Source organism: Chiroxiphia lanceolata, chromosome 11 (assembly GCF_009829145.1).
Source record: "Chiroxiphia lanceolata isolate bChiLan1 chromosome 11, bChiLan1.pri, whole genome shotgun sequence".
Lineage (NCBI taxonomy): Eukaryota > Metazoa > Chordata > Aves > Passeriformes > Pipridae > Chiroxiphia > Chiroxiphia lanceolata.
In genome coordinates, this window is record NC_045647.1 from 18,825,933 (window position 1) to 18,848,156 (window position 22,224).

Consider the following 22,224-nt stretch of genomic DNA (forward strand, 5'->3'; position numbering starts at 1 on the left):
GCATATTCTATAATTTCCTTGATGCCTTGAATCAAATTTTACTATGAATTTGACCAAGGCCTGTTCAGACTGTAGTGGATTCTTGAAAGGAACTGTGATTTAAAGACATTCTTTCAGGATCCAGCCCACTGTTATGATCACTCCCAAGTTTTTAGAAGCTGTTGGCACATTATTTGTCAGTGATTAGGTCATTGTTAAGCTGTGCATGTATCAGGAAAGAATCTGGGTATCTGCATTTACCATTATTTAGTGCTTAAATGCAGGTGCTCACATAATTAATTTCAATGATGTGATAATTTTATCTGCTTCTACATGTTATATAGGCATTTTGGGTCTTCTGGTCTCCATAATTTGGCTTTTCTGAATATGTCTGCATGGAGGGAAAATCTGTTCTTGTAGTCAACAAATGAATGTTTTGGGGCAGGATCTGTTCATTAGAGAATTTTTACCCAAATATGCCAAAGTCTGCCTTTGCATTTGGTCTAGACAGTATATTTTTTGATTAAATAGGGGGCCTGTAGACCTTATTAAAAGAACCCACAAGCTAGAAGAGCAATTTTAGCAGAACAAAGACAGATCTTGATTTTAATGGTCCTGGGCAACCAGCTGTGGCAATTAGCTGGGAAATAGTTTCAAGTAACAAATATTTAGAAAACTTGACGCTGCTTAAGGAATACTTATGGGGAGAAAAAGCTCATCATCTGAGGGAATTGTTCTCTGCAATGAGCTGGGAATGTGAGCTGCTGCAGTGCCTGGATGCTGTCTGCCTTTGGTGCTTTCTCACTGATTTCCAATTTTTTACCAATATTCCTGGATTGGTCAGGTAGAGGCTATTTTAGAGCACTTCACCATCTTTTTTCTTCCCCTCCTTTTGGGACTTTTGATTGCAGGAAGGCAGGTGTTTCTTTGAAAGCAGAATATTCGAAATGGAATTTGGGAAGTGCTGAAAAGTGTTTAAAGTCAGACCCAACGTAAAGAATAATCCTGACTGAAAAAAAAGTATAGAAAATTTTTTCTTCGCTTGTTTTTAATGTGGTATTAAAGCTTCTAAATAATGACTTCTACTTGTTAAAGCATTTTTCATTCTAGAGATATCTCCCACGCATTCAGTAAAAAGGATGTCAAATCAAAATGAAATAGAATGTAGATGTTTGTTTTTATTGACTCAATGAATTTGGGAGCGAAGCTTTCATTTCATTGTAAAAGAAAGTGTTTTAGTGTGACTCAGGCTTTTAGTCACCTGTTTATTGCCTTCACCACCATGTGGATAAAAATAAGGCCTTGCAGAGCTTTCACAGGTACCAATTTTGATGTGTCCCAGCCAATGACCTCAGCGTGGTGTGGTATTAGTAGTGTTTATTCCTTTCTGCTCTTATTATTTCATGTAGAATTTTTTGCTTCCTGTGATCACTGTGCATTTAACAAGGTTATTGTACCCCTTCACTAAGTGTCCTCTCCTGGCCCTTATTTTCTGGCTCATCTCACATTCCCAGTGATTTTTGCTTACTTTGATGCTTATTCTCAGCTCTCAGATCTCATTAAATTTTCTGAGCTGTTGGTTTTTGAATTTATTTCTGCTCTGAGTGAAGCTGTCTGCATTCACACATGAGTCAGTAGTAATTTAGAAGAAACTCTGCAGTTTATAGGCAATCTGGTTAAAGGATGGTTTAGTAGATTATTCTGGAGCAAGATTCCCTCTGTGGATAAACAAAGACGACAAACAGAAGATGATGCTGAATAAGCCTATAAAACACCAAGAGAAAACAGAAAAAGCAGCCATTTTGCTGATTCTATCCCCCTACCCCCTCCCAATCATACAAATCCACTCACCTGGTGTCTGTTGGGTTTTTGCTTTAGTTTCTTTTTCTGCATATGAAGTTTTAACTTTAAAACACAGGTTGATCTAGAATGTTTTTCTCCCTTTTGACATGCTTTTTTTAAAGCCTTGTGAATCATTCCTTTATACTACTTTCCACAATTTTTCTTGTAGATCCAATTAATGTGGAAAATATCTCTTTTCAGTTGGCATTTGTATGTAGAGTCAGACCAGCAAAAGCCCCTTTGTCAAACAGTGCTGGATGGAACATTTCACAGGATACCATGGCATTTGAAAACCAAAATGTTTTATAGCGTTCTCATCTGCTCTTAAACATCTAGGACGTTAGAATTTGTGAAAGTGGCAAATATTAGTGGAGCCAAGATGTCTGGGTTGACTGTGGCATGTAGGACTACTTTTAAAATTTTGATGGAAATCGTGCCCAAATTGGTGATATCAAAGTGTGTCTACATAGCCACCAGATGTTGGTGCTTTCAGTCTGGTTCTCCATGATCACAGTGCCACTAAATCCATGGGCTAAATGACAGCAGGCTGAAAACACTCAGTGAAAAATAAGGATAAAGGGGGCATGGGGTCAGGTTGTATTTTCCATATATGTTCATGTACATATTTAACATAGTCATTATTTAACATTACTTGAGTTAAGGCAAATCACTGTCAATTCCTGCTTTGATGCTACCTGTGTTTATAGCCTGATGGAGCAATAGAGGATTTTAGGGGTAGGGGATTAGCAAGCTAGGATTTTTCTGAAGCATCAAGTGAACTATTATTCCATTTATAAAGCGTGGTCAGTTCGTTATAGTGCAAAGGGACTTGAACATTGCAGCTTGTAGGACAGAATTCCCTCAACTTCCCAGCCTCAAAGTTATGTTCTGGTCATGGAATTCCAGTTCAGGTGTGTTCCCAGCATGAACCAAGCAAAAGACTAAAGTTCACTACTTTTCCTCTTCCCATAACTCCCCTGCTTTGAAGTTGCTGTGAGGGAGTGTGTGAACCTCAGGCTGCTGTGCTCTGGAGCAGCTTTAGCCAGAGAAATCTGTGTTGGGGTTTTCAGATTTCTGTGGGCTTGTGGCTCAATTCATTGCTCACAGGGCTTCCTCCTTCCTCTCATCATGTATTTCTTCTGCATTTTCTCACCTTCACTCAAACCCCTGGCTGGAGTACTCAGGAAAGCACCTTTTCATCTGGGGCAAGAAGTTCAGCAGCCCCAGGAGTCAGGTGAACCTGTGCACACATCTGTGCTTTAAAGATACTTAGGTATGGAAAGATTGAAACTGGCACCTCCTGCAGTTCTCGTGATCCTTATGGTGCTTCACTCGTGAAATCATTGCAAAGGTACCCAAATATCTATACAATTAATGTTGAGTGAGACAGACATCTAAGTCTCCTAAAGTTTTGCTATTTAAACTTCCAGTACTCAACTTGCTTCCTATACTTTGGTACTTAAAACTCACGAATGAAATATCTCTTCTCAGGATCTTTGATCTTACTGTACTTTCAGTTAAGCACCTTAGTAGAGTTAAGAGTGGTCAGGTGTCCCTGTAGGTGCCTTTTCACATATTTGTATGTCTAAATATCTTTGTAAACTTGTCTTTCAACTACATTGCAAAGGAGAACTCGGTGCAAAAACCACAACGCCAGAAATTTTTATTTTCTTTCCAACTGCTTCAACGTTGGCATTGCTCTGACAAGGGTTTAAAAAAAGCAGTTTGAGTATTGGGATGCAAATTAACATAGCAAGCAATTAAAGTCAATTAAAACAGGATGCAGTGTAATTAGAAACAGTTGTGTTCACATTGATATTCAGAGAGCTTCGATGTGTTGAAAGAAAAGAGAACAATTCAGGAAACTTTTAATGCCTACAGATGTGATGATGATACTAATAATGGCACTGCTTTTGAAAACACCCCATCCTCCCTCACCTCATGAGCTCTTGGAATGCATGAGAAAATGAGAAGCGATGCAATGGAATTACTGGGAGACTCCAACACGGCCTGCAAGTGGTGCCTTCTCTTCCCTCTGAACTCAGGGCACTTACCTGTGACAGTGCAAGACAAGCTGCACTTTTGCAGCCTCATTAATTGTGTGAACATCAACACCAGTAAGTTGTCAGCTGGCTGGGGAAGGGTGTATCTCTCCCACATGTACTTCCTTGGTATCTCTTTCATTGTTGTTCTGGATATCTGCATTGGTGTTTATGGCCAGAAACACTGAGCCAATTGAGCTGTATTTATATCCCCTTTCTGCATGGCAACCACAAAGGAAGGGAGAGTCTTCATTGCCCTAAAGCTGAGGCAGAACTACCCTGAGGACAAAAAAAATATAGTGGAGGTTGTGGTTGTAGCGCTTGCAATGTTAATTGGTGTGGATGGGCTGGGGAAGGCATTTGGAAAAGCAAACAGAGGTGTTTGACTCTGCAAACCTGGATTACAGACTGGGATCACAAAAGTCCCTTCACGTGACCTCTCCTGGGTACAGAGGTGAGTGGTTTGGGCTCTTCCTTGGTCGAGCTGAGTGAAGAAATACGCCCTAAGGAACCTGGGCAGAAATGTGCCCCTGCAAGATTGCAATCTGTTGGCTCTGGTGAAACGTTTTGGAGGCAGTGGTGGGATGGACAAGGCAGCAGGAGATGTGCTGCACACCAGGGTGGTGAATGAAGCACCACACAAGGAAATGTTTTTACACGTATTCAGGTGCAATACCTTTGATGTCATCAAATATATGTGCCTGTTGACTACCCTCTATTAAAAGCAACTATTGATTTAAAACAAGTAGAAAAAAACCCAGCTGGCAAAGGACTAAATACAGAAACATGAGAACCATTAGTGGCTACGCCGTCCTTTCCACCCAATATAAGACTCAGAGCAGGACCGTGTCCATTCTGGGTATTTCTTTTTTAGTTCTCATTACCTGATGACCCGTTTTTATTTGAAACTTAAATGTGTACAGACAAGTTCTATTTGAACTCAGCCAGGTGGATCAGTTTGCCTTTCCACTAATAGTCAATAATGTAGGCAGTGGGATAAAGTTTTCCATCTGCCATTGTATTGATTTAGGAATTCATCAGTTCAGATGCCTGAGATTATATATATAGGATATAATTATTACCTATATTATATATATAATATATATATAGGATTATAATGGTGGGCTCCATTTCCTGGGAAAAGGACGGTTTGTGTTTTCAAATGGGATAAGGCACCTGAAAGATAAGTAGATGCTTAAAGTCAGTGAGAGTGAAGTGTCTAAATATCTCTTTTGATTTTAAGTTCCTCCATTTCTGAGTGTACCTGCCCACAAGATCATTTCATGTTTGGGGTTAAATACTCAGCATGGTCTGAAAATCAGATTTCAGCTCATTCATTAGTTATGAAAATGTGTTTAAGAACTCTTTCATAGGTCCATTCTCTCATGTATGGCTTTCATTCACACAGGCATGAGACTTTTGAATTCAAAATGCATATTTTTCAGGGCCATAGAGGTTGTATTTTTCACCAAATGATTTTTCCCGTTCTTGCAGCATGTTAAGTAATTTTGGCTTGTGGAAGGCAGATGTATAAGAGTATCATCTCACATTACAATAGTTACACCTACTCTGCTATAAAGAATTGTGGGGATTTAATTTTAAGGTAGTTATTATTTAAAGAAATATTTACAGTGACATGGGATTTATCATTGAATCCATCCCTGAGTTTGAGTAGCCACGTACTGCTCTCAGGTTTTTGACTGGAAAATGGGACTAAGTCTGCTCCATTTTTCCTTGGGAAAACATGACTTCTTGCAGCTTTCCAGAAAAACTCAGTCATTCCTCACGTAGAGAATAAACTGATTTCTGAAAAAAAAAACAACAAGGGCCATATATGTGAAAACAGAAATTGCTGGGCTTGAGCACCTCAGAAATTTTGCCTGAAGGTGCTTTGTATGATGAGGTTTCCATTAACAGATCCCAAGGAGAGATACATAGCACTGGTCCTTTAGGCTTGCTGAGATGTTTATTCCTCAAGCACAGGCACTCAGACAAAGCAGTCTTATGAGATGACAGTTTAGTGATTACCATGTATCGTTCTATAACACATATAATTAATTAACTGCTCTTATGAGTCCACTTCCCTGTACCTATGTTTGGAATAGTACATGGGATAGTAATAGCAGAGCATCTGGTCACTTGTCACCAAGGGAGGGTAAATAATATACTTAAAGAGAGCTTCCCAATCTCTCTGTAAAAAAAAAAAGTATTGATCTTTCCTACAAGACTTAAAGAATTCAGAAAGGAATATGTTGGAGGACAAAACTCACCTACACGAACAAAAGCATCAAATTCCACCAGAAAAGAACTTGGTTTGTTGGTTTTTTGTTTGTTTTTTTTTTTTTTTAATCTAATGGCCAAATGGATGTGGAGCTGAAGTTTTGTTGCAGCTGGAAGAAAATATTTCTCTAAAGTTTGTTTCTTCTCACTAGGTTGTATATGTCACAGCCACATTCCCCTACATCATGCTGATGATTCTCCTGATTCGTGGAGTAACGTTACCAGGTGCTTCCGAGGGGATAAAATTCTACTTGTACCCTGACATTTCTCGGCTTTCTGACCCACAGGTAGGATCATGGTCCATGGATTTATTTGCCTCTCTGACTGGGAAAAACTGCAAGGGTTTCTTGATTTTGAAGTTTGAACACAGATGATTGCTGGATAGTGGTTCGTAGTTGGAGGTTCAGAAGTGTGGATAAGGCTTTAAATCCATCACTGCTTAGGTGTGTTTTACTTTTTGAGTTGTAAAGTACCTTGGTTGATAAATGAGAATTTCCAGAACTGTGCAGTTGCAGTTGGTGCTTCTGCTGCTGAGGGGAAAGAGCGTTGCCATGTTTTGAACAGGAACAGATTTAACTGAGACTTAACCATTTTATGGTTCTTTGCTCATTCCAAATCTAAATTGCAGTCAAGATTAGTAGAGAAATTATTAATTGAGATGATTGCTGTCTTTGAAGCAGATGTCTCTACATGCAACCAAAGAGGAATGAACTACTCAAATCAGGAACTCTGCATGTTTTGTTGTTTCCAGAGTAGAGCTGAACATGGAAATAATGGATTAAGTTGTTTTTTTTCCAGTGACAGATAAGTAAAATAAAACAGTTACTAGAAATAATTTGTCTGATATCGAAGAGGGAACATTGCAAGATCTCTGTAGAACCTGACATGTTGCAGATAGTATTTTATTTATCTGGTTTGGCAATGTAGAAGACATTATACAGTGTTGCTCCTATGGCTATTACAATATTAAATAGATCCTGAGGTGGAGATAGAAAGGAATTTGGGAATATTTGTCAAAATGATTTTTTTTAATCTGCTTAGTGAAAATGTGTCAGCATAATTTCTTTTTTTTTTTTTGTCTCTGCTTACTGCAAATGTGTATTTTGTTGCAAAAGACAATAGAGGGGACCCTTTCCTTGAAGTTTCTGAAATGGCTGATCTGTGTAAAGTTTGCTTTAAGTGAGTAATATTTCTACAGAAGAAGAAAAAAAAACCCAGAAAGTAAAAGATTCATTTAAAATATTGAACATTTTAGTTGAAAAATTAATCATGTTGCCTCTTTTGGCTTCAACAACATTTTCATCATTCTGTGCCAGCACAGGTGGGAAGTGAGAGAAGGGCTTTGGAAGTGGTGTTTGAGCAGCAGATTTCCAATGTCCAGCTTGCTTAGAGGTGGCCCCAGGGCACCTGAGAAATTAGCACTGTACCAGAGGAAAACAACAGGATTCTCTGACACAATCCCAGTTAGGTGTTTGCAACAGATCATTGATTCAGACTGGAGTCAGTCTATTTTCAACTGAACCCCAAGTGTCTGAACTCATTGTGCCTGAGACGAGAAATTTGCCTGTCATAAACTTATCTGAGACCATGGGTGGCATTGGTTTGTTTTCTGCTGTTGGTGTTTGACCCACTGTGTGGTTCTGAGAGCTGAAGTTACCCTCTGCCCTAACCAGGAGTGGCACTGAGTGCCCTTCTTTTGTGCCACACCGTGCTCATTGTTCCACCTGCAAAGTCTCTCAGCCTGGTGTGGAATCCTGGAAGGGCCTGGATTGGAAGGGACCCTACAGACCATCTCATTCCACCACCCTGCTGTAGGTGGGACACCTTCCACTGCATCAGGTTGCTCCAAGCATCGTCCAACCTGGCCTTCAACACTTTCCAGGGATGGGGCATTCACAGCTTCTCTGGGCAACCTGTGCCAGGGCCTCACCACCCTCACAGGGAAGAATTTTTGTCTAATACCTCATCTAAATCTACTCTCCTTCAATTTGAAGCCATTCCCCTTTGTCCTGTCACTACATGCTCTTCTAAATTCTCTCCCTCAATCTTTCCTGTAGCTCCCTTCAGGTCCTGGAAGGCCACAATTACGTCACCCCTAAACCTTCTCTTTTCCAGGCTGGACAATCCCAGTTTTTCCAGCCTTTCCTTGTAGGACAAATGCACTTCCTTGTACGAACAGGAGGCAGTTCTTACATCCTAAGTGTTGGTTCCTTCCCTTTTGCAGTGGTGGACAAGGGGCCTGTTAACAGGATTTTGCCCTGAGTGTGGATTTTTCACGTGCCACTGCCACCCTTCCTTCTGTTTGTCATTGAAGGAGGGCATGCAAGCTTAAGGGACCTTATTGTCAGCTACAAGGGGGGTTTATATGCCTATTTACCACCCTGTTTCCACTTGTAAAGAAGTATGTCGTTACCATGACAATTTGCAAAACACACAGTATTAGTGTAGCAGTCTGGGAAGCACAAAACACTTCAGACACGTGTGTGTGTCTGCTTGTCCTACACTTATAGCTCAGCTAAATTCCCTAAAATGCCTTTTGGGAATGCTCAGTGGGTGCTTTAATGAGCCAAATTCCTCCTCCAGTTCAGTGACACGTTGCTGTACTTCAGCCACGGTATTTTAAGCACCTTTTAGCAGGAAAGAAGCTGAAGTAAAATACACCGTAGCAGAGACGGTGAACACTAACACAGGCTGAACTGGTTTTAGAGAGTTATTTTGGTGTTGGGAAAAGGCTATTCCACCAAAATGGAAATATTTTGAAGTTCAGTATTTGAAGAAAGGTTTCAGAATCGTGGGTGGGATCTCCGGTCAGTTTTCAAGAAATAAAGGAAGTTTAGCTTTTCAGTCATAAAAATAGAATTTAGCACAACTCTTTTTATTAACAACCAGCAGTAAAACAGCATTGGTTAGGTTTATTGCAGCTTTTAGTGCTAACAAGATAGATATAGAGACATTTTCCACTTTATGGAAATGTAGAACTTAATGTTCAAACTCAAAATATTTGAATAACCCCCCATTCCACAAACCTTTTCTGAATTGGTCCTTGAGCTTTTGCCAAGAAGTACGTATAGGACAATTGAAATAACCTTGAGATTTGTGCTTCTTTCCATCTTTACTCTTGGGGTTTTTTTGGATTTACTCCACAATATCAAAGCCTAAAGCATGTGTAGTATCAGAGGCTGTTTTCCTCTTCAGCTGGAGGCCTGTTTCAGTCCCCTTCCAGGGGTACTTTGTCTGCATTAGGAGAGTGGTATTTGAACCCCAGTGCCAGCTCTGTTTGCTGTGGATTAAATAAATTAAGTTTCTCTCCGAGGCTCACTTTAGTTTGAAGTTCTTGAATCTTTTGTCTTTGCGTAATTTGCATTTCACAGTTTGTTAGAGCTTTGTGAGCAGCTATTCATCTGCCTTTTCAGTCCCTCTCAGCTCTCCAGTGCCGTGTTCTCCATTTCATTTTTATATTCTATCTCTTCAGCAGACCGAATCCTCTCGGTCTGAAAATGCCAGCTTTTGTCCTGTGTGTCTGTAGAGCTCATCCCAATCACTTTTTGTTGTAACAGAGGAAGCATTAACAGCCTGAAGCCCTATTTAAGCCCCAGAAATGCTTTGCTTCATCAACACTAAGGTCTCAATAGCTTTCATGCTCAAATTGCCTTGAAATACATCCCTCTCCCTTAATCTGGATGATACAGGTGCTGTTTGTAGCTTAAATATGGGATCTTTCCCGAGTTATAACTCACACAAAAGAAGGACTTTATCAAGTTAATAGGATTGTTATGGTTTTTGTGTGCAAGTCTGACTCAGAGTATGGTTCTGGTTGTCCCTCAACAGATTTAAGTCACTTAATATGTAGTTGTACTTGTGTGTGGTGCCCAGTGCTCCTTTTTTTGGGAAAGCATTTGGCTCTTTGTGATAGGATTTTACAAACATTTGTGCATGGAAGAGGTTAAATGTGTCGAGTTCTAGCAGACATACCAGTTTGATGGATCAGGAGGTTGGACAATGATATGGAAAAACATACACATGTAACTTTAAACTCTTCTGTAGCAGTGAATTCTTAAAATGAGAAGGAAAATAGAGATTTCATGTTTATTGGCTGAGATACTGGCTGAGTTACTCTCTTTTTTAATTAAAAATATGTATTGTTTTAATGAAGATTCTCATGAGAGCAGCTGTAGGGATGGGCATGTCAACACAGACAGACTTGCACACTCCTCTGAACAAGTTGGTACTTACCAAAACCTTGAACATTTCTATGTGGAAAGATCACAGGTTGCCCTTTCTCTCTCATACACTCCCATGTGAACGTTAAACATGATGATCAAGGCCAAATTACATATAAAATACAGGAAATTAGGAGCCATGACAGGTAGAATAGATTTGATATTTCTCTGATCTTTTGTTTACAATGGGAAAGTGTTAAAACTGCAATAAAATTTCTGATGGCAGAATACTGCAATACTTCAGCTATGAGAGTTCACTCTTAGGTAGCCATGACTGTGCATGTGGCTGTGCAGGGACTCCAGGTGTTTCCATGGGCATTCCCACCCAACTGGAAAATGGCTTCCAGAAGGACTTCTTCCATAAACTTGAAATTTGGTTGTCTGGATTGTAGCTCACTGGACCTTCCTTCTCGAAAATAAGAACCAAAACACAAATGCACAGCAATGAGCATCAACCTAACCTTAAAAGGCCTTACACTTAACAGATTTATAATACAAAGGTATTTCTCCCTACATTGCCCTCCAGCTCAAAACATGATTTCTTCCTGCATTTTTCTGTCTGGCACTTAGGCTAACTTTTCATAGTCTGTGTGTTTGTAGAGAAGGGAACATGTTAGTGTATTGGATATTTGATTTAGAGAAAACACTTTTCTTTTTTTTTTATTGGTAGAAAATAATTTGGAATAAATGCATGGGTTTTTTTCCTGAAGATTGTATTTTTCCTTACATACTCCTCAAATTTTATATTAGCATGAGTTTATTTTGCTAATTATTTACTCCTTAACATGATCCTAGGATGTTTCAGCATCTACATAAAATTCTACTTTTAAAAAGTTACTTAAATTGAAAAAGATTGCTTTCCAATTCGGCTGATTACAATATACACAAGTGAGAGACATTTGGGAATGCTATACAGATCTAGAGGTAACATTTTCTTAAATCCTGATCTGAAAATCCAGACTGGAAAAGCACCGGAGAATTTCTCTTCCCTCAACTTTTTATTTCTGGCGTCTGGGAATGCTGAGTTACCTCAGCAAGAAGAAATGACCCAGAGTGATTCAGATTTGGGACTTGCAGCCTTGGAATCGAGCGACTCCCACAATCCTATCGCCACCTCGAGGCCAAGGAAGCCTTTTCCAAAGGCAGAGGAAAATCCTTCCTGCCTTTGAAATTGGAGCAAATGCTTCATTGAAACACAACTGTTAAGTCTCTCTGCTTTCTTTAAAACTAAAGAAAAAATATTGTAGAAGAAATTTTGGGTTTATTTTTGGGTGATTTCATGCTCAGAAAATCAAGGGAACTGCACAGATTCCTGAGCAGTGGATTTTTGACCTGAACTGCATCTAAGCATCCTGATCCTTAAAACAGAAACCTGGGAATTTTCAGATGTTGGCAATGAAATGATGTCTAATTGCTGGAGAATTTTGGGATGCTTTTATTGTTTTGAAACATGATAAGTAATGATCTTAGAGGTCTTTTCCAACCTTAATGGTTCCATGATTCCCTAAGTGAAAAATGTGTAGTCTAATTAGAAATCTGCTTCATGGGTTAAATTCAGTTGATAGTCAGCCTAGTTTTTAGGCATAGTCCTTGGAGAAGTGCTTCAGAGGCAGGTCCCAAATCTTACCATGCTTTTAATATCTCTGATTCTAGTCCTACCTTCACCAATTTGACTATAATAAGATTTTGTGCACTTCTGTTTTTTAAAAAAAACCCAACATTTAGTTGGTATAAAATAGGAATGAGAGGAGAATGTCCAGTTCCCATCACACTCATGCAGTTCTACTAAAAGTTTTGGAATTTACTCTTGTTTTTCCCACCAGTTTCTGCCCATTCTCTGTGTTCTTTGTTTCGTCAGTATTGACTTTCTGAACCAGGCAATTGTGACACACACATGTGAGTTGCAGTAAATTTAAAAACCAGCAAAACGCCCTACAAGGGCTGAAAGTATGAAAATCCTCAGCTGAATTTATTATCTGTATAAGTAGAACTCCCACTTTGAACAGTCTTTTGTCCATTTGATGTGGACACTAAATTTCAAACCATTCTTTCAGTGAAAGGATAAAAGTATTGCTGCTGATTGTGAGGCTCTTGTGTTGCTGTTAGGTAGGAAATCTCTACCCAAACTTTTAAAATTTAAACTGGAAAAAGCATGAATTCTTTCTCCAACTCTGCTGTTCACACCATCATTACAAATTACTGAGGTTTGAAATTATAAGGGAAGGCCAGATGTAGCCCAGTAAAATGCTCAGAAACATTTTACCCTACAATGCAGTTTATAATCTCCACAATGAGGAACTATTTCATTTACTTTGAACTACAGCTTTTGCATTACAGATTGTTTATGTGGTTTTAAAGAGCAGGAAGACCAAGAAATTGCAGAGATGCTCAACAAGGCCATAAATCACTCCTGGGATGGATTCTGTTCCCATTTTTCCCAAAGAAAGCCTGAAGGGCAAGTCTGAGAGCACATCACATTTCCCCTGCTCAAAGGCACATCCACAGTGTTCCCTGGCAGGGAATCTGCATTATAGGGATTGGGAACATGCATTTCCAAAGGATGGGATGAAAACATCTGGGGGCTTTTCCCATGACAGAAAATGACTCTTTGTGATGCCTGGAGCACCTTAGTATTTGCTCACCACACGAGTTTTGGCACTGCAAAGGTTTTGGGTATATTTAAATAAGCTGTGGGAAAGGCATGATCTAAATTTCCTATATCATTGCTGTTCTGTTGGGGTGTGTGAGTGAACACCACACATCTTTCCACACCTCAGCAGACAACGCTGGTTTATTCATCAGCATAATATTGTGACTGTTAATTTTTATGGAGCAAATGTGCTTTCTGAAATCTAGTTATTGCTCTGGGGAGTTATTCCAAGCCTTGAACAAATAGTTTGCCTCCTCCTCCCCATGCCTCCCTCCTCCTTGTGTTTTTTTGCTATTGCTACACAAGTAACAGCAAGCTGAGCAGGCAAGAGCAGGTTTTGGAAGTGAGAAGGGACTTGTTGAAAGAATGGGGTCATTTTGTAATTTCTCAGGGACTTTTGGGCCACATGGAATCTCTTCCAGCTATCCTTGCAACCCCTTAGCAACCTTGGCAACAGAGAGACATCATCTGAGTTTCAGGGAAGCTCTAATTGCACCTTAATATTAGACTTCATGGCTGGTGTGATGTGCCACTGGAGGGAGACAGGATCCACACATTAAATCAGTGTATTGGCATAGCAGGTGGAGATTTTTCACTGTTTTCATGATGGCACCTGAAAAGAAGTACTAGTGAAACTTGAAGGGCCAGCTGGTGCATAAATTAAATAACATTCTCAGGAACATTCAAAGAATTATGAATACTACCAGTGACTTCATCCTGTCATCCTTTAGAAGTTAATTCTTCTAGGAAGAGAAAAGCTGTTGTTAAAAATACCTGATCCAGACGAAATTAAAAACTGGTACAAAAAATGCAAAGTGATCTATGGATATAAATGAGGAAATAATAAGAGGGGAGCTTGCACACAGTGAGTCAGTAAGTGAAGCAAATAAATATTCCATGCTACTTCTGTGACAGTCACAAGTGGGTTTATGATGCCATAGAAATAGAGGCACTGGAAATATTTAGTTATTTTAAGGATTGCTAATAGGATTCTTGTTAATCCTGTTATTCCAGAGGAACGAGAGAAAAAAGTAAAAGAGGAGATTACTACACTAGTGGAATGATGTGCAGCTTGCAGAAAATCTGTGATTTACTGTTTAAAAAACTGAGTATTCCTAAAGATTATTATTTGAAGACCTGTACCAAAAAAAAAAAATGCTTTCTAATCCCCTTGATATTTTTGAGGCTCTTTTTATTTCCATCCTAGAACTGGAATAACAGTTGAATTCTCAAAACAGTCCAACAAAAAGGCTGGGCAAGCACTGGCAAAAAAAGTGTACTGTGTGCAGCCCATAACCTGCCCTTGGAGAGGTGCCACTGTAGGGACTGGCTGTGAGCCTGGAAAGGTGCCTACCTTGGGCAGCTGAGGAAATGGAGTGGGGCTAACACCTTCTTTCCTCAGAACTCATGGAAATCCAGGCTGAGGAGGCAGAAAGGAACAGCTCAGGTGCCTCCTTCCAGGGCGGGCACTGCTGTGTGGGCATCTTACAGCCACACGTGCCTTCCCGAGGCTCTTCCTGCTCTTCCCTCTTCCTGTCAGGCTTTTTGTACCCACTAGCACTTAGTTTGTATAACACTCTGCACACATATGTGATTTACTGCAGGGGAAGTGTGGGAAAGAGAGAAAAAAAGGGATAGAAAGCAAGGAGAGGGAAGCTGGGAAGAGGAGGTGGGAGGCGAGCAGTGACACTTGCTGGCACACTGCCCTAATGGATGTGGGAAAACGAGCTGCTTCTCCCATCCTGGACTGTCACCAGCAAGGATCCAGATCCAGGAGAGCAAATTGGGAAGATGGGGAGGTTGTGTGTATTGGCAGCCGTGACTTTCTGATGCTCTCCACCCTGTCTGTGCTGAATTGTTGACTAATCCTTCCTTACAGATAAAGATCTTAATTGTATTAGTATGGTTTTTCCTTAGGCCATTGAAGTTGGGTTGACTATGAACTGCTTTACCAAGCTTTGAATACTTGTTCCTGCCTTATGCTTGACAAAATGTTTATATACGCTACAGTTATGTCAGGATAATTGCCCCAAAGATAAATTATAAAATGGGATATCAATGTGTTTTCTTAATGTCAGATTCTGCATGACTTGGGGATACAGTTTGTATTCTTTCTTCTAAAATAAATTCTCATGTGCTGATGTTAAATTCCAGAAAACGTTGTAATGCAGGAATTCCTGCAAAGGTCATTAATATTTTTAGAGGTATCTTCCTTAACTGTGTTCACAGCCTTAATTTCCATCTGCTGACATATTTCCCCATATGGATGTTTGTAGACAGCTCCTTTAAACACCGAGGCTCAATAAACTGAGCATTCTGTGACCATTTGCAGCAAAATCCTGGCTGCAAGAGTAGCTTTTTGTGCCACTGGAGAACAGAGGCAATAACATGTGCTTTGTCACACCAGTGCCAGCCCAACACTGCTGCTTCAATTTAGGGCTGCAAGTAAAGAGAAGGGGAAGTAAGTGTCCAACCATTGCAGAGAGAGAGGCAATAAAAATGCACTGAGCAAACGTGTTACAAACTTGGCAGGAAATCGTGAGATGTTGATGCAGTTTGTGATAAAGGTTCACTGATCTTTCACTCCTTTGTGGTCAGCTCTTGAACTTTTCAGGGAACACTTGAATCAAAGTTCTGTGTTTGCATACTGATATTTTAACAACAAAAAAACCCACAAAACATTTCACACAGACCAGATCTTTAAAAAATATTTTTATTTTTAACAGGTGGTTTGGGTTTTTTTTTTAAGTTATTTTTACTACTACTACTACATTTTGAAACCAGATCTTGTTTAGGAATTAAAAATGGAATGCTTCATTTAAAAAACAGAGACATAACATTTGAGTTCTCAAAATAACCTTTCAGTATTTGACCAAATGCTTTTACTGTTTGCCACAAATTTGCAAATAATGCAAATTAAACTGAATCTTCATCCTCCTGTGAAATTAAATATTTGATCCATATTTTCAGTAGCTCCCTAAGTGTCAAGAAGTGAGGTCCTGAATACAGTTCCTAAATGGCATTTTTTATTCTAGCACTTTTTTTGTCTTGATCTCAGCTTTACTTTACGTTTCTGCCAGCTCTGTGGCACACAGAGTGGAAAACACAAGGTTTTCCACTGCCCAGCTCTCTTTAAAAAGGACCAGGCTCACAGCAGAATTTCACTGAACGTTGAGTGGCTTGTTTACTAAAATTTGCCAGTTGGGTATACAGCTCCTGTCACTCTAAAAAAACCCCGTGCTTTTAAAATACTCTAAATCCCTCTGTGTAAAATAATAAAACCACATGGTGACTCTAAGGGATGTTCACAAAAAGGATAGTCTAAGCTGGTACTTTCCCAGCCTGGAGGTCTCAATGAACTTGTTTATCCATCCACAAAAGTGAGCAGAACACGGGTGGGAAATGATTGCAGCAGTTGCAGCAATGAAAAATGTGTACGTGGGGAAGTAGCATTCAGAGAGTGACTGTTTTATGAAGGAGGGCAGAAAACGGGGCACAGGATTAGGGATTACAAATTAAAATGATCTGTTCTGCATCTTGATCTTCACAATAGAGCGGGTGCTCCAGAGTCATTGTATTGAACATGGCTTGTTCTTCCATCAGAGGAGAGGGAAATGTTCACTCAGCATTTGCATCAGTCCAATAAGTCCCTTTTTGCTGGAATGACCAGTGTCACAGCCAGAGCAGACATAGATTCCTCGTCTTGAGTGAATGAGGCAGAGGCTGGATAACACAGGGGTAATTTACTTCCATGCATATTTTGAGACTGGCCAGGATGAGTTCCAGTACTGGTGTATCACTGATAAATGTATCTTTGTATTTTTATAACACTGCTTACCTGCAGATTTTGAAGTAGTTCAGTTTTGAAGTAGTTTTAGGTGTTTGGGGGTTTATGCTCTGGCTTAAATTTTTACTTCAGTGACATGGTCGTAGACATGCAAATAGAAGTAAGAGATAATGCTAAAATATACAGGTGAAGAATGCAAGACTAAATGAGTTGGCAGCAAGTGGGAAAAGGCAAGAAATAAACAAAACCACAGCACCTTTTTTGTCTTTTTGCCATCCCGTTGTGCTGAGCACTGCAGATGAGAGATATCAGCCTTCAGGGGGAGGGGGAACATGGAAGAAGTGATTCTGAGGAACAAACACGACATCAAAGATGTTTTTGGGTTGGAAACACCTCTACATCTTTCTCTGCTCCTGGCTGGGCATGAGGAAGAACATTTGCCAGCACATCAGCTCTGAACACCTCAGATAAGCCTTTCAAATAAGCCCAGGATCTCAGGAGTACATTGTTTGTTTCCCAAACTAACTCCCCCCAGACAAATCTGTTACAGGGAAGAGAAGACAAGCTTATTCCTGTAGGTCTAAACTAAATTTGTTTTACTTTGCCTTTCTTCATCCCTCCTTGTATTTATTTATAAAAACTATCCAGGGAGCTCATTCTGATTTTTAACTCTGGAGCTGAATGCTGTTAGTAGCTCCTTACCTGGTGTGAGCTTCCTTAAACTGTCAGGGGGAATCTCACTGACTTGTAAATAAGAACAAGGAGAAATCCCAAATGCCCCTTTAAAAAAAATTTAAATCCTAAAGTCTGAGATTGATTGGATAAACTGTTGCTCTAGGCTTGCTAGAGCAATCTCAGAGGTTCTTGGCACATAATCCTGGGCAGATGCCAGGCTCTTGGTTTGGTTCCAAGCAAATTCCAGCTCCCATTCACCAGCAATTAACTCCGAGACACAGAGTCAGCTGGGACATCCCAAGTTATCATCTTTGTGTCAGTGCAGTGCTGTCCTGACAGTCACAGAGGTATGGCCACGCTCATCCACCCCCAGAATTCCCTCTGTCCCATTCCACAGGACAAGCCAGTGGCTGGTCCCCCTACCCTGAGATGCCACACCAAATTCCTTCCTGGTGGCCTTGTTTGCACACCCTCCATGGTTGTGCCTGTGGGCTGTTGAAGATGCTACAAGACTTTCCACCTGGCCATTACCTTTATGACTGGAGGTTTCTGGCTTGCAGGCAGGTTAAGGGTATGAGGAAAGGTGAATTTAAAGCTTAAATTAGTCATTCTACAATTCTAGAAACACCAAAACTAACCACTATGGCTTGCTCTGTCCTTCATCATTGGTGAAATTCAAGAACAAAGTAGAGTTTCTGTTTGTCTTTGAGGCTGCAGTAAATAAATGTACATGGTTTTATGGCATACACTCACAGAAGAGCTCACTGTAATGCTCAGTATTCTGAAACAATTTACTATTGGGCAGTGCTGCCCAGAATTATTGATATAATTGATATTATTGATATTCTAGGGGTTTAGCTCGGAGGTAACAATGGATTCTTACTTTTGCCTCCTAGAATTGCTGGGATTTTTTGACTGAGAAAGATAAGTGATATGAAGCCTTTTGAATATGAAACCTTGTCTGAATTCATTTTGGGGGTTGCTGTACACAGAGGGGATGTATCCATCTGTCTTCTAGGGTTGCTTGAAGACATTTTTTGGCTTTCCATTTGTATGTGCAGACAGTTCTGGGTATCCTTGACCTGTTAGTTACCTGTGACCTGTAGCCAGAAGGTTTGGGGCAGGGGCAAGTGAGGTGGGAGTCCCAGAGCTTCCTGTGCAGACAACAGAAAGATAAAGCCTCCTTTGGAGAACATTCCCATTGCATTGTACTCCTGTCAATTGAATTGTGATTCAGTTTAACAGATCAGATTATAATTCGAATTTATTGGTTGGGTAGAGGTTTGTTCCACTCTTTCCCCCAACATCTGGGTTTGGCAACAATGAAAAGAGGACAGTGGGTCATCTCTGCACTGATTGAACATACTCATGCTTTTATGCTGTATTTACATCAAAATAAATGTCTTTTATGTAGTAGCTAAAGTGAGCAAAATGTGCTTTAGTGCCTTGAGAGGAATTTGAATCCTTTGCATTCTACTGTCTTCAGTCATATTAAACAGAAAATGACAGTTCTCAAATGAAAAGAGGATTTAAGATGTTTTTAGTACATTGGTTAATGCTCTAGGATAACTATATGGTATTCAGGGTTCTCTGAGGCAATTTTTGCTGAGTTAGGATGGGATTATCCACATCTGTGGCTTTGCTGAAGGCTGAGTGACTGAAATGTGATTAAATTATAATAAAATTATATACTTTCTTGTCTGTCCTTTTGGATTCTCGACCTATACTGTCAGTACCAGTATTTGAAGGAATATATTGCACAAGATCTGTGTTTTGAGATTACTCTTTAGAAAAGATAATTAACTTTTAATTATGTCTTTATTAGTATTTATTCTGCCTAAGCATTCAATTCTTCTTATGTTTGTGAAGGGCAATATTTAGGCTATTATGTGGGCAGTGTGAAATCAATGCTGCCTTCAATTAAGCATTTCTTTGTGTAACAGAATGGCTGGTCAGAAGTCATCACTTGGCGTCTTTAATTGATTTATTAAACACTGGTTTCAGTTGAGGGATTTTCTGGAGACATTCCTGGTAAATTTAAACACATTTTTTTCATTTTTCTTTCTGCACTTTAGGCAACAAGTTGTTTGCTTTTTTAATAAATAAAATGTAGATATTATCTGGAAGCTGGACCCTGGTTTGGGGAGTATTGTATAAAACTTAGCAGTTGGAGTAGCTGTTCAGAGATTTGTTTTGTATTTGTGATGGCCTTAAGAAGACTGATTTGTTCATTAAATAGCAGTGGTAGCTCTGCAGGGCACTATATACCCAACAGTCACTGGTGGGCTGTATTTTTTTTTGTGAAAAGGCAAAGAAAAAAAGGAAAAAAGCTTTTACACCCTGTCAAACATGAAAATGGAGCTCAGCCCTCCCGGTTCTGCAGCCAAGGCACTATTCCCTGTTTGGGTAGCAGTCAGCCAGGAACTCAGGAGGTCCTGCTGGAACCCTGCCTTAGGTTTGGCAAAAGTCTATAAAAGTGGAGATGTAGTGAGTTTAGAAAAACACAAAAGAAAGTGCTATTTCACACCATGACTGAATGGTGGAACTCACTGCTAGAGGATGTGGGAGGCTGAAAGTATAAATTAATTCCATTAATTATGGATGGGTCAATTGGGAACTGTTAAACACAAGAGTCCACATATAACTTGGGGTTCCAGCTTGTTTCTGCTGGAGAATTTCTGTCCAGATTCCAGTGGCAGGTTCCCTGCCCTGGGGTGCCCACCCTGCAGGTGTAAGCTCCTGTGTCCCTACTATAAAATAAGGTGAAGTAAATGCCAACTTGACAGAACATGTTCATTTGCATAGAAGATAACACATTAGTGGCTGGTTGTTACAGACACGTCGTGTAATTTATATCTTTAATCTCTGGATGGCAATTAGTCATCATTTTCCTTATCCTATGCATGGATTGGTGGGGGAAGTTGTGCTAAAAGTTCCATAGGCATAGAAACATAACAGTCAGAATAGTCAGTTTGGGTACTGACTTTATCAGGTGACAGATTAAGAGAATTATAAAAATAAGTGCAAGAAAATAGATAAGGTTAGTGTAAGAAAATAGTGGAATGGGCAGTCAACTCAATATGAGAATTTCTTCTGTAGAACAGGGACCATCAGACAAAGTTATTTGAAAGTATTTAAGATTATGCTTTACATAAAAGATCATATAGCCCAGTGTGCTGTCTCCAGTAGTGAGCCCAAGAGGATTCCTGGGGGAATATCTGATCTCTGTCTCTTGAGTTCTTTGGACAGCCAAATATTTTCAGCTCAGGTGATTTCCTGAAGCCTGTGTGACTTTTCACGTTGAGAAATCCCCCATGGATTTCCCTGCCATGAAGTTTTCTGATCTCCTCTAGAGGCCATGAAGAATTTTTGGTATCCCCAATCTCTCCTGGCATCAAGTTCAACAGGTCTGTTAATTGTGTCAGAAAGAGCTACCTCCTTTCATTAGTTTGGAACTGGATTCCAAGAAGCTTCATCTGATGATTCGAAAGTTCTTACACTGGAAGGAACAGTGAACAAAGTGTCCCTTTTCTTACTTGCCTTCTGAATCATGACCTGTTAAACTGCACTGACATCCCACCCCAGCTGAAGAAGCCCACTCTGTTCCATGCAAAATGACAGGATAGTTGAGGCTGGAGGGCACCTTTGGAGATCTTCTCCTCCAACCTTCCATCCCAAAGCAGGTGCAGCTAGAACAGGTTGTTCAGGACCAGAGAATCACTTAGGTTGGAAAAGACCTTTAAGATTCAGTCCAACCACACAAAGTCTATGTCTGGTCAGGTTTTGAGTTCTCCAAGGGTGGTGACTCCACAAGTTCTCTGTGGGCAAACTCTGTTTGATCACCCTCAAAGTTTTTTCTGAAGTTTAAATGGAATTTGCTGTGTTTCAGTTTGTGCCCTTTGCCTCTTGTCCCACTGTCAGCACCACTGATTCCCTCTTCTTTTCTCCCTCCAACCAGGTATTTGTACACATCAATAAGATCCCCTGAGTCTTCTCTCCTCTAGTTTGGACAGTCCCAGCTCTCCCAACCTCTGATTTCATGGTGGATGCAACACTCCCTTGGTCATATTTGTAGCCCTTCACTGGACTTATTCCAGTCTGTGTCTCTCATGAACTGGGGCCCCAGCACTTGGGGGTGCTTGGCAGAGTAAAAGGATCACCCACCCCTCTAAATGGGCTTTTCCTTGTGCTTAGCCCAGGATCCTGTTGGTCATCTTTGCCCCAGGGACACACTATTGGCTCATAGTTAGCTTGTCTTCTAGTGCCTTTCAGAAGATTGCCCCCTAGAGATTTTTCCAGCCCTGACTCTCTTAAGTCACAATTGCTTAATTTTCTAAAGAGCCTTTGGTGACCGATTTTTCCCAAATACTTCTGTAAATCAAAATAGGCTTCCATCACCTTCAACCACGGGGTTGCCAAGGAACAACAATCTCTCTTGGGGGAGTTAATTTTTTTTTTTTTGCAGTTTCCAAGTTCTACCAGCAGCTTCTGTCATGTCTCCAATTCCAAGAATAGAAGGACAAGAAGGAGCTGGCTGTGGAAATAGAGAGAGATGAATTCTGCACTGGTAACGCTATAGAAACTTGATTGGATTCTCAATTTTTGAAATGCAGCTGCCAGTGGCACAATTCCAGCAGCTGGGCCAGACTCCAGTGTTGAGGTTCCTGCCTGTGGCACTGTGCCAGTGTAGCTGAGAAGGGGAAATATGGTCTTCACCTCTGGGCAAGGCAACATTTCCAATTCCAGCTT

At 40.2% G+C, this 22,224-nt stretch overlaps 1 protein-coding gene across 3 annotated transcripts in view; it reads left to right on the forward strand.

Moving 5' to 3' along the window:
- LOC116792342 (sodium- and chloride-dependent GABA transporter 3) overlaps positions 1-22,224 on the forward strand; it is a 100,178-nt gene that overhangs the window by 43,375 nt on the left and 34,579 nt on the right. For all 3 annotated transcript variants that reach the window (XM_032699230.1, XM_032699228.1, XM_032699229.1), the window contains exon 7: positions 6,296-6,430. In XM_032699230.1, the coding sequence (XP_032555121.1) occupies positions 6,296-6,430 (135 nt within the window). The remainder of the gene's footprint in view (positions 1-6,295; positions 6,431-22,224) is intronic.